The sequence below is a fragment of the Schistocerca cancellata genome, chromosome 2 (genome assembly GCF_023864275.1).
Source record: "Schistocerca cancellata isolate TAMUIC-IGC-003103 chromosome 2, iqSchCanc2.1, whole genome shotgun sequence".
Taxonomy (NCBI): Eukaryota; Metazoa; Arthropoda; class Insecta; order Orthoptera; family Acrididae; genus Schistocerca; species Schistocerca cancellata.
The window spans coordinates 639,082,683-639,101,310 of NC_064627.1; the positions used below are offsets into that span (position 1 = coordinate 639,082,683).

General features: G+C 37.6%; 1 protein-coding gene across 1 annotated transcript in view; it reads right to left on the reverse strand.

Moving 5' to 3' along the window:
- LOC126162312 (MOXD1 homolog 1-like) overlaps positions 1 to 18,628 on the reverse strand; it is a 172,626-nt gene that overhangs the window by 35,960 nt on the left and 118,038 nt on the right. Inside the window, exons 2-6 of the mRNA XM_049918735.1 lie at positions 11,688 to 11,837; positions 9,785 to 9,961; positions 9,456 to 9,542; positions 4,837 to 5,026; positions 1,621 to 1,713 (exon numbers count right to left, since the gene is read on the reverse strand). Coding sequence (XP_049774692.1) covers positions 1,621 to 1,713; positions 4,837 to 5,026; positions 9,456 to 9,542; positions 9,785 to 9,961; positions 11,688 to 11,837 — 697 coding nt within the window. The remainder of the gene's footprint in view (positions 1 to 1,620; positions 1,714 to 4,836; positions 5,027 to 9,455; positions 9,543 to 9,784; positions 9,962 to 11,687; positions 11,838 to 18,628) is intronic.

Below are 18,628 nucleotides of genomic sequence, written 5' to 3' on the forward strand. Positions count from 1 at the left end.
TACAAGGTGAGTTATGTAAGATACGACACCCCTATTATTTCTTAAATGGTTCCAAACACTGAAATGAGGTCTTCCACAATTGATAGTATGCTGAAACACACCATTATATGCAGCAAGAGATGACTTTGCTACTAAGATAAAAACTCATCTCCTTTATGACACAGATACAGGGTCAGCCACAATTTTTTTATGTGGAACTATGACATATGCTAGCTTCTTGTGTATCAGATGGGGCTTCTGAAAATTGTTTCAAATGTATGTACATCTCCAGGTTTCTGTGGAAACAACTACAGTTTTGTCAGGCAGTTTTCCATTTAACCCTCCCCGTCACTACTTACTTGTCAAAGCCCAAACAGAAACATTCACAATGATAAACAGTCCTATTCATAGAAAAATAGAAACTACAGTATTCACTTTCATAGATTTGAAAATAATAATAATAATAATAATAATAATACCTGATGTGTCTTTGCCTGAAGGCTTCTTAAAGGTAAAACACCTGCTGTTGAAAAAATGCATCTATAGATACAACTCAACATTGTAATTAGATGGAATACACTTCAAATAAACTAAACATCTTAAACAGAATGACTGACAACAGGGCATCCACAAAATATATACTTTTTTTAAATGAATTGTAGTTTCACACTTTACTTAAGCATTTGCTCAAATTGTTTACCATTATCTGCAATGCACATTAGCAATCACCATTCGGGAGATAGATGAAAGTACTTTGGATTATATACCACTGCATGCTGTAGCAAAACGACAGCACATATCATCTGGCGTGGTGGGGGTCTCATGATAGACTACATCTTTCAGTACTCCCCACAGAAGGAAATCATGAGGAGTCTAATTAGGGGACATGGTTAGCCACTGTAGTGCACCATTCCTTCCTATCCAATGGCCAGGAAACTTTTCATTTGATATTTGTGGTACAACACTGGAAGAGTGAGGTGGGCAACAATCATGTAGGAACCACATACACCATAGCTTATCCAGTGGTACTTCTTCTAGAAGAAGAGGTGGAATGCTAATAAGAAAGTGCATATGGGTTTCCATTAATTCCCCTGGGATGAAGTAAGGCCCACAATGGAATTTCCTCTGATGCCACAACATATATTTACACTTCACACAATGAAAGGAGTCACATGTTCCATTGGAACAATAAACTTGGTAGTGCATCTAAGAATTACAACTCAATGTACAAACTAACATAATGTAATTGAGACAGTATTTGGAACAATACATGTAAGAAACTTTTTTTATGTAATGCTAGTATCTTCTGTTTCTGTGTTTCCCATGATTAATGTGATTACGAAGCAAAATTGAAAAAATTATCTCTAACATGAAAATAAGGCATTTCTGGACCTGTGTTCATATAACACATTTTATTCCTCTACGTGTGAGGAATGTTTCCTGAGAGTATGGCCATACCTTTTTGTTACACCCTTTCTAGGCATCATTTGTTATTCATTATAATCTAAACCATGAAGAATAAAATTTAATTTTATCCATTACACAAGTTACGCCAAACTCTTGTGACTGAATAAACTGAAATGGTAAAAGTCATCACTAGCAAATGATAAATTTATAGTTTTATTTGTTTTATATACTAACCTGTATGGAATGACGGGTTGTCATAGTGGACCTCAAGCATAAAATAAGAAGAATCAGAAAGTGGCAAACCAACATGTTGTGGTAGTAGCTCTCCTAAAAAAAATAAAGGTGTTTAATTGTAATTTTGAAACAAAGTAACAACAGAAAAATAAGGCATGTAATCAGGAAACATCACTAACACTGATTTTGGAAAATACTTCATGCTTGATGAAAAGCTTTCAGGTTAGCAACCAAGTGATAATGTTGAAAAACCATGATGTTTCAACATATATCACACTCATCATCTTCTGACAAAAGTGTCAGGACACTGTGAATATAATCTTCCCACATCATTTAGGGTAAATGCCAGAAAGATTCTTAAACAATGTCATAGCTGGTCATCTGTTCTATCCTCATTAAACACATATTTAAGTATTTATATCTTTTTAAATATGACCAAGCTCTTCCATACATTGAACTGACAAGTCCAGTTTCATAATAAAAGACGTAAGTGGAAAAATAAATTAATTTTGTAATTACTAACAGTCTCATATAAAACTAACAGACTCAAATACATCGAAAGATAAACCCTGCTATATTTTTCTTTAGAAGTACTTGAGGCTCAAATTCAGGCAGGCCATTTTTAAAGTTATTATTTTCTGCTGTCTGTTTTATGTGTAATGCTCTGTCATATTGAATTTGCCTATAGCTTGAGGTTGAAGCAGAATATCAGTCGAAGTACAAAATGTGTGCCAGTCAACTATTTTAAACTGAAAACCATTTGAAATGGGTATCTTCTCCAACAGAATATTGCATGAATGTACCTTATTTACCTGAGTATATGATGATCCTGGATATAGATGACACCCTTTTTTTTAATAATCTCCTTGAGAAAAATGTATTTTTAAATATACTCTAACTAATTAAAATTACAAACTTTTATTGAAATAACTTGTCTACCTAAGAAGTTACCATTACACCTATCCTAAACTCATCTCTTTTACTTGATGTCTATGGTTGAAACTACAAGAAGAAATAATATAAACAAAAAGAAATTGTTTACATTAATTTTTATCTTCACTGCCTCTTTTGCCTAGCCTGTCCTCTGTGGCACCATTACTTATTATCATCATTGTCATCATCCTAACAGGGCAGCTGTGAAACTTATATCTTCATTGTCATAAATATTAGGCTATTTCTTTTGAAAATATTACGATTTAGTTTTTTTACCACATAGAGGATTTTGCTTCTACTCTGGAGTGAGAATGTTATGTCCTTTGCTACCAAAACATATCAACTGTCCACTGCTCTCTCATCGGCGGTGTAGGACCAGCAGCTGACACACTCCCTATCATTTGTATCACCCCTTACAGTGGGCATCGACAATGTTACTTCATGAAACACACAAGTATGCCACCGTCCCCAGTCTAGACTTTTAGCATCTCCTGAAGGAATGTATGCTATTGTTGAATATTTGGCCCATTTGAAAGACATTTCAATTCCAAGTACAAATGGATTCAGGCAAATTGCAGTTTAAACTTAGTACACAGAATACATTTTTGGGTTCAGGCAGTTTGCAGTCTAAACTTGGTGCATGTTTGTAAAAAGCCAAAGTACACAGTATACATTTCCACAGTTGGTTGCATGACAAAATATGTATGGCAATATCTTCTTGGGTGCAGGTCATACGTAACAGCAGCAGCTAATATGTAAATAAAGGATCACAATGATGATGTAGTCCAATTTTCAAACTTTTGCTCATCCCACACTCGGTAGTGCCGTCTGTTAGTACTATCTCCACAATGGGTCTTTCTGGTATAATCTATTCTTGCAATATCAATTGCAGTCAGTTTAATGTGATATGTTTCATTTTTTAGACACTTAGTTCTGGATTAATAGTCTTTTTTGTTTCAACTGAATGTCACCTTTTTGTTCTAAAGCTGATTAAAAGCTGGTAACACTTTCTTTCATTATTCTAAATCGTGAACAGCTACCAAATTTTCATTTGCAACACACTTCTTAAATCATTAGTTTCTCATAACCAAATAAAATACTGACTTAAGAATTGAGTAACAGTTTTTGAAGAACAAGATTTTCACCTTTGAATTGTACCTTTACTTAAAAAGCAGCATAAATGTATATATACAGTAGCCACACATGTATGAGAAATTCTACTACAAACCTATTCAAACGCAACAAAATCTGTAAGTTGATAGAATTTAATGCTATTTCCTCCTGTGTTCCACAAAACTGTCAATGTTTTGAGTAGAGTATTAGATTGTTGTAATGCCTAGTTCACAGTTTCTTACATATCCATCCACTGCACTAGTGCTGTGAGTCAAATGTCACATGACTGATCAAACAAGATCGACACAGTATCAAGCACTTCTGCGTATCAGGAAATCTCAGGCCTATTCAAACAGAAGTATTGTCTGCTAAGCTCTACCCTTCAGAAATCTTCAAAATAAATTTTTATGAAACCTCAATAGACAAGGCTTCATCTTTCAATGTAAGACGACCCTATATTAAACTATTAAACAGTGTAAAAACATTTACTTCAGCAACAACAGTTTTATATGCGAATATAGATTGACCCTGTATTTTTCAGTTGATGAATTTGGGAAAAACCCTTATAATCAGGTAGATAAGGTATTTGATTTATATGCTACAATGGTAGTCCCAAAGGAACGCTGTCTCCATAGTGTTGCCACATCCTTGGTAGTATTGTCTTTCTCATGATGACATCACAATAATTTGTTATCAAAACCACAATGACACACAAATCACATTATGTTAGAAGGCACCTCTGCGCGGACAGAGAGGATGAAAGAGAAGTGTGGAGGGGATGCAGTTGGCTTGCACATAACAGGACTAAGGAGGTAAACACTTTCTACACTGCCAAGTATTACAAAGTATAGACAGTACTGAATGAAACTGCTTTGGCACTGAAGTACGACCACCGAGATCTGGAGGAGAACATTTATCACTGTCCATTGGTGTTCACAGCTTCACAGCAAGGCATGCCCAGGAAGAATTAATGTTATTTTCTGCCAGGTGTTGGTAGTGGGGAATCTCCAGAATGGTTTAAAAGTGGGCCACATTCCGATGTGATATGCTTTATTACTACTGGTGGAATGTAATTACAAATCGGTAGTAGTTGGTTCAGCATGATTAAGTATAATTACAAATATAGAAAAATGAAAAGTTTTACTGCAGCTTAATCAACACCATCTGTACCTGTTGATCCTATTGCCCATGTTACAATTGGTGTAAGGCAGTGTTCCCACGGACGAGGCATTTCAGGTCCATAACATGGAGCACCCTTCTGGTGGACATATGCATCCAAATTTCCAGCCTTAACTCCACACTCATATAAAAGCATATGATGCACCAAATGCTCAGTACCAGGAGTCAGAATAGGTTCATACTGAAACAGTAATTGTAAATCAGTTAGACACATTTGAAAAATCTCAGGCACACAATATTTCTTACTTGAGAACAAAGTGTTTACATATTAATGCAGTCAGTACACTAAAGTTTTTGTTCACATTTTAGATGCTGTCTGAATCTTAATTAACTCCCACATCTTTTCCCAGAACTTATATTTCTTGCAAACTACTTACCAGGGAACTACATCTGTATTTGGTTTCCTATACTAGCACTTATTGTGTGCTACAGCATATCAGATGGGATATATATCTGTACATACTATGCATACCCTTTGATATCTTGAGACAATGAAGGACAGAAATACAAAAAAAAAGCTGACATATTCAAACAGATACATGTACTGCAGAATGTTTTTATCCCCCATATTATTCAATATGTACATTAAGTGAGCAGTAAAGGAAACCGAGGAGATATTTGGGAAGTGAACTAAAGCTCTAGAAGAAGAAATAAAAATGTACCGTTTGTCAAAAACAGTTAAGTTACATCAGACAGCAAAAGACTTCTAGGAAGATCAGTTGAAGAAAATGGGTAATGTCTTAAAAAGAGGTTATAAAAATAGCAACAAAAGTAAAACAATGTTAATGGAGTGTAGTTGGATTAAATCAGGTGATTCTGACAGAATTAGATTAAGAAATGAGACAATAAATTAGCTTTCCTATTTGGGGAGAAAAATGAACTGCATGACAAAACAAGTTAAGCACACAGAAGAGGAAGAGGAAACAAAATGAAATTTCAGGGGTTGAGAGGTTAGGTGATGCTATTTCAGTGATTGCAAAATTAAGTGAAATTTACAAAGAACTTGGCAGTATGAGCCCACTGTCTGCATGAAGTGACAACCCCTCTGGTCTGGATGCAAGCACGGATTTGGTTGGTAACACAGTAACGCAGTGTCATAACGCCATTGTATCCTCTACTGAGGCAAGCTGGTCCATAACCATTGATATTGTGGATACCGTAATTTATGGACAATAAGATGCACTATTTTCTTTGAAAAATTGCACCCAAAATTCAGGTGATTCTTGTAGTCAAAACTGATATAAAAATGTCCAGTGCTTGATTTAAAATTCCTGTTAGTGTTAAAAATGGCTATATATTCAATGCCATGTGAAACCTATCCATATCTGTCAACAATGAATTCAACTGGCAGCATCAGTGCACTGATGTGACAAACATGAGTTGCTAACATTGCCTGCCTCCCACTCCGTCATCACAAATCCAGAACACTGTCTAGCCTATCATGTGTCACTGCAGTCTACGGTACCAGTGAACTTGAACTGAAAGTGATTTGAGTTATTGGTAAAATTACAATATTTCTGTTAGCAGGTAGTTTCGTAGAGGAAAAAATAAAAGGTATTCATATGGTGTGAGCTGTAAATTGAAAGTAACAGCATATGCAGCAGAACATGGAAACAGAGCAGATGAATGGCATTTTGGCCCCCCACCAACTGAAAAAACCATTTGTGATTCGTGGGTCAGCAAAGAAGAACTGAAAAAAATGAAGACTAAATGTACAAATAGAGAACTGAAGGCAAAGTGGCCAAAACTAGATGATTTTCCGGGGTTTTAAGAGTCACTTTGCTTTTATAAACTAAGAGTTTTTTAGCCTGGCTTTGTAATTGAATAATAAAAATGGTAAAAATGTTAATTAAAAAACTGTTTAGAAATTAAGGTGAATCTTATACTCCGTAGGATCCTAGTCTGTAAAATACAGACTGGCACTGAGATGGAGTTCATGTCCGAGCTGGCCCCACACGTTCTATCAAGGACAGATGTGGGGCATTTGCTGGTCACAAGACTACTTCAGCATCATGCAAGTAGTTCATAGAGGCTTGTGCCATGAGCAGACATGGACTGTACTGTTGGAAAGTGGCACAACCATATGGTTGCACAAATGGTAACACATTAAGATGCAGCATGTCCCTGACTTACTGTCAGGAGTTCCTTCAATCACTACGAGCCATGTAACCGATGGGTCTCGTACCGTGGAACCAAGACTAACACTGCTGGGCGTCTCTAAAACAACGGAAGAATATGCTCCCTCACCAAATCACCACCATACTCTCTGACGAAGATCATCTGGTGTAGTGCAAACTGCAGTTCGTCGTTGAACACACTGTAACATCATCAGTAGTCCATTTTTCCAGTCATAGCACCACTCCAAACCCAGATATTTGTATTGTTGTGTTAACACAGCCTACGCATAGGACAGTAATTCCATAGTCTGGCTGCTCCTAGTTTCTGACCAGTGTGGTGGGATGACACAGAATGCTGCAGGGAACACTGTTCTTAGATGGCAGGTTCATAAGCAATGGGGATACAATGTACTTGGTGCATAATGGGTGATCTTCCCTTGTGGTGGTCAGACATCGTCAACTGTAACCTTGATTATGAGTACACCTGCCATCACTTTCCCATGCAATCTAACATCGATCAACTCTCACCTCTGAATACTCCACAAATCTGGATATTGCATGATTCAACAACCCACAAAATGGAAACTCCTTTCAAACTCTGCCACTGATGATAATGCTGTCTCAAATGTGTATGCAGCATATTCATGTCCTTTATTGTAGCCATTCAACATCTGATGCTGTTTATGCCACTTATGTACCCTTACATACCTAGTAACAACACCAATAATGAACAACACTAATGCTCGGTGGTGGTCACTATCTGTCACAGATAATTGTAACTCTAATCATTTACATATCTGTCAATGAGGTGTATGTGTATGAAGTTACATTGACATCCGACCAAGTCTTCTGCATACTTAACTTTTTTGTCAGGCAGTGTAACCAACACTGGCTGAAGTACAGAGGGAGATTGGCAATAGAAAGAAAAGCAATGCTGAAAGAGAGAGTATTTTAACACCTAATTTAAATTTAAGTGTTAAGAAATATTTTCGGAAAGCATTTGTCTGTAATATAGAGTTACGTGGCAGTGAAACACGCATAAAAAAGAGTATGAATTGGATTGGTAAGAAAAGAAGTTCACTGCACAATTTGAATAAAAAAAGGACTGGTTGACAGAACACATTCTGAGGTATCAAGACCAGATGATCTGATAACGGAGGTCTGTTTTGGGGGGTAAAAATAATGGATGTAGCCTAAGGCTTGACTACAGCAAGCAGGTTCAAGTGTCACTAGTCCTTGTACTGAAGATAACAGCAGCAGCAGCAGCAGCAGCAGCAGCAACAACAACAACAGTAAAATTAAAATTTTTGAGATCTGGTAATAAGGCTTTTGAAAATGCTAATTCTGAAATATTTATGTTATTACTAATAATTCAGTCATGTATAACACAGCTTTCAATTTTAAGTGTTTTAAGTGTTATTGCTCATTAACACTAATGGTTTTATTTGTGTATGGTTATTGCATATATTTCTCGGTTTATTCTGGCCGTTTAAACACATGCATATCTAAGTTTTTTCATACTGAAATTCCAAATATCTATTTCCACTAAAAAGTGTGGTGTCCATTTCTGTGATGATACACAGCTTTCTTCATATATACCATTTCTTTAATAAGTTACTGGGAGATGAAGGAGATATCTTTGTAAGTGACTGGCTGTTGTAGAATCAAATCTTATACAACATTTCATTTATTTTGTCTTTCTACATACCAGTATTACACTGGATCCAGGTATCTGAGATAGGGCAAATTAATTTTATTGCCTAATAAATAAACTAAAGTTGAATATGATGCCCCATGATTTTGGAAGAAATGTCAGATTCAGAAGTACTGGGATGGACATTCAAAAAAGAATTAAAACTTATTTTGGAAGTTTATGTAACTGATGGCCAAGCAAAAATTGTCTGCATGAGGTATCAATGTGATTATTTTGCTTAGTGTCATAAACATGTTTTCATCAACATTATCTATAACAATAATTTGCAGATTTTGGTTTTCCCACATAGATGAAACAATGATAGTAGAGTACCCAGCTGTGGGAATTAGCTATGACTTATTGGCTACAAACTCAAAGAAATCCATTGGTTAAAAAAAAGATTTCATGAAATTTTTACCACTGCAATGCGTCAAAACTCCACAAGTATTTTGATCTGATAACATTGGAGCATATGTATACCTCCCACTTATAACCATAAAGGATCATAGAATATCTGTTGTGTGAAGTTCAGTCCATGACAATGGCAAAAAAAAATTAATAATATAGCCCTGTAAATGAATTTAATCTATTCTGACTTAAAGATGTAACTCTTATACAACGCATATTATCTCACAATATTCTTCTAACTATGGATGGCAGAAGGTAGATAGAAATACACCAAAAAGTTGTAAATATTGTGGCATAATCAGCAGCTAGGGTCTGAAGAATATAGACAGTTATTTGCTTAGTACAATGGAAAAAAAATGGTAGACACACACTGAAAACAGCTGCATACTCACTCCAATAATATGATGCTTAGTTCTGACTGGTGGAGCTTTAAATATCTTGCACTGGTATATGGTATCCATGTTGTCTGGTATAATGAACTGAAAAACAGTTTCATATTATCATTACCATTAGGCATTAAATACAAACATATTAATGGAGCCAATACTGTTTTAAAAATAATTATGAAGACATGCAGACTAATTTTTTACTCTATGTTAATAAATGCAACTTTTTGTAATGTTAGTGAAAAAATGCTTTCAAAATATTTAAGTACCAGAAAGGAAAGCAACAAACATTTTCTTCAAATTATGGAAACATGTTGCCCCTAAAAATTTCTTACATCTTTGAGAGTGACATCCCACTGTTGTGCATTAGGTCGTGGCAGCTCTGGTGGTACAATGAGATGCAAGCTACGAGTACCTCTGTTGGCTTTGTGACCTTGCAATCTGATTAACTTTCCTTCCACCATTTGGGGAGCCTCTTCATGCAGTGACCATATTACTCTTACTGTGTCACTCTACAATAAAAGATACATTAGTCAATATCAATAAAGTAATTTATACTGTAATTATAGTAAGTACAATTTAATGTAAGAAGGATATAAGGAACTTCGCAGTATCAAACAAACAACATTATGTTGTAGAAAGCATACAGAACTTTAAATAACCTCTTCAGTATTTGTCTAGCAAAAATAACTTTTGACTCAGTAAAGATGTGTAGTTTGCATTATTATTTGTATGAAAGAGGACATGACAGTCATATCCAGTAGCTGTCGAATATAACAAAATACAAATTGTATATTGCAGTCCTCTTTGACCCTGATGTTTAAGGTTACGAATAATAATGCCACTGATTAATACTCTGCATGTTGTTTATCAGTCCTGTACAACGCCTTCACAACACACATACACTGTACAAATAACTTATTTCAACTAGATCATGCTGGAAATTTATGTCACTAGAATCTCAGTAAAATTATGAAAATACAATAAAATTTTCTGTTTACACTGGCTCACGTATAAGAAAAAAATGCTGCGCCACGACACCCTTTGCATTTGCGAAGCATAAGCTTCATGATGTCTGTGACTATAGGGGAAAAAAACAGTAGTTTTCAGGCCAACACAGCCACACTGTCAGAACAATGAGTGAATAGATGTTTAACTGTCCTCTTAGTTGTGTCCAGTCTAGTTAATATTGACACTGTGAGGATCACACAGGTCCTCTACTGTCAATATTCAAACATTGCAGTCATGTACTCTCAAATTGTAGGCCTTTAAAGCTAGTTAATAAATCTGTCTTTTAAATAGTGGTAAATTAACTTCTTGTCTCCCCTTTCTTATTAGAAAATAAAATCTGATGCATGGTAAATAAATAGTACGACCTGATTTCTCCATTGAGTTCCTGTTTAAAGAACATACAGGAAAATTGAGGTTATCTCCAGGTTCCTCTCATCTAAGTCGAAATCAGGAAGTTTCTGTTATCTAGTGATCATAGCTTATATTAGGGGCAAACAATTACCCATCTTCACATCCATATAAAATCCAAAGTGATAAACTTAAGAACACTCTCTCAAGAAATTTACAAAATGAAATTCAGAATCAATTTTTCCTCTCTGTGGCAGAATAATAAGTAAAGGAGTAAAACTACATTCATCTTCAGTCTTTAATAGATTTTAAATATGAAATTAAGTATTTTTAGCTTTTAATGATTTTCCCAGATATATTTTGCATTTGAATCCCTTTCCTTACAGTCCTCTCAGCTCAGTTAAATTGTTGTCTTGCTTTTAACCCATAGTATCTTTGGACTCTCTCTGTAACTTTATAATGTTTCTTGTTCAAGCAGAAATCATTTCTACTTTACATTATCAAGCACATATCCATATTCTCATATTCCGGATTTACAGTGAAACAGTAAGGGTCCCTCGCTACACTCAGCAATATGTATACTAATACCACATACATAAACTGCTCATTTAAAATAAAATACAAATATAATTCAAAGCTAAATCTGGAATCTAGGTGTTTCCTCTAATGTAGAGGATCTAAAAACAAGCCTGTGTATCTTCAGATATGAAGGTGATGAGTAGTCCTATCCCCAGACAAGTACAATAATTTGATATAGGCAACCTGTCACTATTATCTAATTTTCTGCATTATACTTAAGAATGTATTGAACACTTTGTATGAAGATTCCTAACGGCCAATGCCTATGCCATATGAAAACCATTAAGAAGAAATACATACCCCCAGGATCATATCATCCTTATCACAAGTGTCAAGCCTGCGGCGATAGCGGACTGTGGAGTGCGTGTCATTTCTGCTGCCACCCACCAAATAGTAGTCCTGTGAAGAGTCCAGATCTGGTGCAGTGTTGCGAGATGTCCCGTGTAGATCCTAGAAGAGAAAACAAGTACACAAATAAATAACAGCACTTAATCTAGAGTTATATGGCTTTTGAAGGGACTTCCAGTGAAGTTACACAAGTTGTCCCTCCATGAGATAACTGTGCAACTAGAATGGTACATTTTATGAAGAGATTACATGGACTGGGTTTCCCATAGACATTGTTCTGCTGTGGTGTGGATAGCAGGTGCATTGCAGTGTGGGAGTGAAATGGTGCAACAACTGGAAACATACTCCAAAGTTGAAGTAAGCAGAACAATGTAATTCTTAGGGGCAAAACTAAACTGCACAAAGATTCACAGAGAAATTTTGGCAGCATTTGGGCCAAACACTTTTTGAAGTCTCCACATAGACATATACAGAAATACATGTTACAATATGCCCCTTTTGACTACATTTATAACAAGAATAAAGATATACTCTATCAGCACAGAGCAGTATCATGTAATTAGATTGACTTCACTCTAAAGCAAAGAGAATAGAGAATAATGGTTCTTTCTTCTGTTACTATAGACAGAAACCCACCTCTGCAGAAGAGTTTTTTAACACACACTGCACAGAGGCCCTTGACTCAAGAGGTAGCTGGTTCGAATCCTAGGGGTGGAAAATTTTCACTACCACTAGTTGTCCAGCAAGGGGAAGGTGAGATGGTGACAAAAGTTCCTGATCGCCAGATTTTTTGCCAACATCCTGCACTAAATTCCAGGCTTCTTTACAGCATGTCATGAAGCAAAGTCATGTGACACTGTTGACAGGAGTCCATCTGATGGATAAGGATGTTAAGATCAGCAGAAACCCCTTTATCCATCACTGTCATCATCATTACCATGATAAAATCCAAACATGACAACACCACACAATACACACATCCATCACAGTACCTATACTTAGAACACAACTCATACACGCTGCAAGGAAAGGGGCCATTCTATATAGGGGGAGAAACCCCTTTTCGATTTGGTGAGTGAATCGATCTCTCTTGGTCTCTCAGCCAATAATGCCATAAGACTCCAGAGGTAAAACTTAAGTTTTCACACAATCTTTTTGCCACCAACATCAAATATATTTTCTTATAAGTGTTAAGAGCACTGTCACATGCAGCAGTTCTCTTCTTGTAGTTAAACACTAAGCGACTTAATGGATTTGCATTCCAGGGAAACATGATCCAATTCACCTTTTGTACCAGGACATGTCAGCGTATGGGGAAATGATGCAGCTGTTAGGGCAGCCAAAGAGTGTACAGAACACATTCTGATTTTGTGTGTAGTCCCTCTGTATACTATCATCTCGTTGTCGAAGACAAGTGGTAGGAGAGTATGAAGTATAAATTGCAGTCAGTGAGAGAACACCATGTAAGCCATACTGATGGAAGTAAGTAACACTCACTAGGTTATGTTATTGACATTGTGTGCTGACACGTGGTTTCCTACTGGAGATGTATGATCCACCAATGTGTGTAACTTGTTGAATAACACTTTCAGTACACCTAAATGTGTTTCTTATACTGACACAAGAGCTACTGTCATCTTGGCTGAGACCTTCCCACCATCCTAGCTGACAACAGCAACAATGTAACATGAATTTAAAATTTTGTTAACTGTCCAGCCTAAAGCTTAAGGTGTCAGCAGAGAAAGGCAATGAGCTCAGAGTGGATAATTTGTCCCCTATTTTTTTATTAGGTAGTCAGATATCTATGTAACAAAAAGCGTGTCATAAAGAAATATTGGTGGAGTTTAATACATATGAATCACACATTTGTGTCAACATAGCTAGGCATTATATCAGGAAACGGGACATCCAAAACAGTAGATTAGTTGCATTACTTGTGCAGAAAAACTGATGATGTCTGAAGTAGGTTATAAAATGCAGACTGATTATATCCTGAAAATCTTTTTTGAAAGAAAAAAAATCTGATAACATCTAAGTTTAAATGTTAGGAAGTCTTTTCTGAAGTTATTTACCTGAAGTGTAACCTTGTACAGAAGTGAAACATGGACAATAAACAGTTCAGACAAGAAACGAATAGAAGCTTTTGAAATGTAATGATATAGAAGAATGCTGAAGATTAAATGGTAAGCTTGTGTAACTAATGAGGAGGTACTGAATCAAACTGGGGAAAATTTTGTGGCACAACTTCACTAAAAGAAGGAATTGGTCGATAGGACACATTCTTGAGGGCTATGGAAGTAAACAAACATATGAACATGTTTTTGTTGCTGCTTTGGTAAATGTAAAGTGCCTGTTTCGTCATAATGTATTCTCTTCGGAAAGCAACGGGTGCCGCAAACACCCCCCTCCCCTCTCAGAAAAAGAAATTAGTGCATTCAGGTGTTGTTCTTTCAAGGAAATGATTGAAAAGTCAGGTTCTTAACGTGGTCGGATCTGAAAATTTCTTATGGCTACTTGAGAGTCGCCATTCGTTTTCCAAAATATTAAAAATACACCATACCCCCAGGTAATCCCCCTCCCCGTGCAAAACTATCGTATGGATATCCTTGCTGGCAAGGATCTATTTACGCGAATCCGTCATTAAAATCGCTCCCTCCTTGTTGGTGGGAGTATGCACGGCGAGGCGACACACACACAGAGAGAGAGAGAGAGAGAGAGAGAGAGAGAGAGAGAGAATTTCCCATCAGTCCATTCAGTGATTTTACCGAAGAAAAGAAGGTAGGAAAGGGAACCGGTAGATGGGATAGTTTGGGGCTCGCCCTTCCTGCAGGCAGCGGAGGCATCGTCGCTATCATCCACCCCTAGGTAACTGACAAAAGGGCGCCGGGGTGCAAACAGCTCGGGTCCCACGACCGTGTTCTCCGGGGAAGCATGCGTGAGCCGCGGGACAATGGACGCTGTCCGGCGGGACCACTTGGCTCCGCGCCATTCTCACGATCGCCGCACCCTGCCTACCAATACAGCCGCGACGATCTGCACGCCCGGGGTGGCTGCTGCCTCCGCAATGTCTTTGGACTCGTACTCGTGAACTCCACTTGCCTCTTAGCGTACTGGTTGCCGCAGAGTACTGAGACAGCTTGCGCCAAAGCAAAGCGATGCACTGGACCCGAAGGAATCGTTTTAAACATTGGTCCTACAAAGGCGTGTGACACCTAGCACGTAAACTTCTGCAAATCGCTTGCAGTAGCTAGTACGTGCTGAACTTACCAGTTGCTGGAAGTTTTTCTGAAACTTGCGAACGTTTTTTGTATTGAATATTGGTACGAATATAACAGTGTCTATAAAGGAGAATGGCGCATGACAGACGGGGACGAAACAAATGTACCGTTGGAATCGGCCACAGCACCCAAGGAAATGCGAAATGAATTTACCGATTACTTAGCACCAGTTTTTTTATTGTAAGCAGAAATATAAATGCATTACATTTATAGTAAAAGTAATAAATGGGCCTACTGTTTGCAAAAATTGAAGAGTAATCAAAATGTCAAAAAAATGGCTCTAAGCACTATGGGACTTAACGTCATCAGTCCCGTAGACTTAGGTTTAATTAGTTATAACTAACCTACGGACATCACCCATATCCATGCCCGAGGCAAGATTCGAACCTGCGACCGTAGTAGTAGCGTGGTTCCGGGCGGAAGCGCCTAGAACCGCTCGGCCACAACGGCCGGCTCAAAATGTCATCTCTCGTTGATTTGGCTTGGTTCACTTTTACAACATGTTTTTGAATGTTTGACTGTAAAACATGAAACTGATGTACGAAACTAGCACACGACATTGTCATAACGTTTTTAATCGGGGCGAAGTTCTCTGATTTTACTTTATTCACCATGGCACTGTAAACTTCCACAACCTCACGACGCACGTCTATGTTTACTGTGCTCTTCATAAAAATGAACCTAATGTAAACAAACACAAACGGGATGATTGGCCACAAGCATACAATGGTGGTGTTACGCTCTTGGAAGTAGGTCCTACTTAAATGAAACTTTAAGATAATGTAATATATTAACAGCCGTCAACGTTTTACTTAATCACACTTTCGCTGCGTAGTTTTAATTTCTAAAATCGTGTATAGTCAGATTTCTGTACTATAGTGCTCTGATTGTCGTGCTGTTAATACGCACTATGAAAATGGATGAGGATGCTTCGTGCGACGTAGTGGAACACGTGGGTGAAACACCGATAAAAAGTGCCGACACATAGGTTGATCTTAATGTTTTTCATAAGTTTACAAGAAAGAATCGGCTTTGGAGTTTTCCGAGGTACTCTTCTATTTAACACAGCGGACATACAAATGCACCCTCGATATATAGCGGAATCAGTTGCGTTGTGGATTGATATTCCGGTCCAGTTCATGGATTACTAGTTCCAAGTCTCTCCTTGGCCAATCTTTTGTTTTTCGTTCAATTTGAAACATCCAGATCCCGTAATTTTAAAACTCATCATTATTTTTTTGATGAATAATACACGTCTTCTTGTTTTTAATTACAGACTTCACGCGAAGTCCTGTTTTCATTTCAAATATAAATTCTTAATTATAGATATTTTATGAAAGATTAATAACAAAGGGTGCTTAAATTTAAAAAAAAAAACATAGCAATTTAATTTTCAGAGCAAAAATGTAAAACTAAATACTCTTTATTTGGACTACGTCCATTGTTAAACCACAGATGCAGTCTCACACGAACCAGAGAGCTAAAACTGCCCTGACGACGACCATGGAGGTAGTGGTCGAAAGCTCGGAGATTTATCCTGATTTGACGCGGCATGTACACCGAGAAATTTTTACTCAGGAAATACGTCGCGAAAGACTTCGCAGCCACAGAGAGATAAGTGTCGTAGAAATATGAAAAACAATCTTTTTACAGCATCGAGCACACCACATAAATGCTGCATCTTTACATTTGCCACTGTACCATTACAATATGAACTCAACAGAACTGATCTGGGGCTACGTTAAGGGATTTGTCGCGAGAGAAAAAACAAGGCTGTTAAGCTGCCTGACGTACTGGAATTAACGTCCGTTGCTTTTTCACCGGCACGTCACAAAAGAGGAGAAAATGCGGCGCATGGGTGGCTTTGTGGATTCTGTTGTTGATCGACTCCAAATCAAGGTAGCAGATGATAGTTCCAGAACCGAAATGTATTTCTCGGATTTGGATAAGGAAGGAGCTAAGAGATTACCCTCAGTGGCTTCACACTACGGTGAAATCGCTGCAGTATGGTTTTGCATCACACACAACTCGCTCAGAAAAATTACCCTGTGTTTAAGTTTGGAATTTTCAAAGAAAGAAAAAAATGCAAATGGCTCTGAGCACTATGGGACTTAACCGCTGAGGTCATCAGTCCCCTAACACTTAGAACTACTTAAGCCTAACTAACCCAAGGACATCACACACATCCATGCCCGAGGCAGGATTCGAACCTGCGACCTAGCGGTCGCGCAGTTCCAGACTGTAGCGCCTAGAACCGCTCGGCCATCCTAGCGCTATCTGTTGGGACGGCTTACGCACTCGTTTTTGGTTTCAATGTAACCCCATGTTGTTTCAGGCACGAGTCAATTTTCTTTCACCTCTCTACCTATATTATTCCACGAATTAGTGAATTTTCAAATGTTAACGGACTTTTGGGTCACTCTGTACTTCAAGTATATGAAACAGCTCGGCGTGTTCACGTGGCTAGCTTTTACTGCGCAGGTCGTGTACCAGGTAACGGCTCCTGCAGGAAGCCATTCGCAGAATGCCTCGTTCCCTAGGGACCCTACTCAGAGGGGTGCACCGCATCCTCTGTCAGTGCTTCAGGGGACGCAGCAGGCAACTGGGAAGGGACTAGAAAGGGTCACAGCCCGTGTACGTAGAATCTCGCGGCACAACGGAGGACAAGACTGCCTGAATAAACACAAAAGGCAACGTTTCTGGTTATGGTGGTGGGGAAGGTCTGAGGGGGGAGGGGGAGTGTAAGGAGTCGAATAACGTCGCTAGGCAATGAAAACCTCGTAACTCAAACTGGTCAAATTTTGCAGGAGAAACAAAAAACTAATTATAGAAATCACATGGGAACCTGATTAGCCAAATGTAGTGGTTTCTGCTACACAATATGGATCGGGTCATTGGTACATAAGACTTTATTATGCACTTCAAATTGTCTGCCGGTTTTTGGAGTTACGAGGTTTTCACAGTTATTCTTTTGGTAGTGATGGAGATAAGAGGCATGTAACGAGTGTACAGTTAAGAATTAAAATGAATGAATGTTTAATTTGTTTTAAAAAATAATTACTTAAACTTTGCATTATTTTTGTATTATGAAACATCTGTAATGATACTTCTTACAGATATAAAGTGGAATGAACAATTTCACATTGAGCAAAATATTGGAATCTGGATGTTAATAAAGTACAGTGTTTAAAAAACATGGAAACAATGTTGTTAGCTTTAATTAAACTTTCATTACTGCATTACTGTAAACGTTTGTGCAATTTATCAACATTTATTATTGTCACTATTACTGCTACTATCACAATCACAGTCATAGGTGGCTGTAAATAAGTTTATTTTCGGCAGCATTTTTTTAGGCACGGACATGTTCTCTCATTACAAATGTGAGGCAGTGTGTCATAAAATGAATGCACATCCTTAGGAAGGACCAGCTTTAGTTGTTTGCAAATGCGTAAACTTTTCTGCACTGATCTTTAGTGGCGAACTGTAGAGAGGCGGCATTGTAAATGAGCTGGGTATGTTTGACATCCTTCTTTGAAGTGGTTCCTATGTATCGCTGAATTTCAATGTATATTCCATTTTTCCGGAGGGATCATACTTTAGACACCGGATATC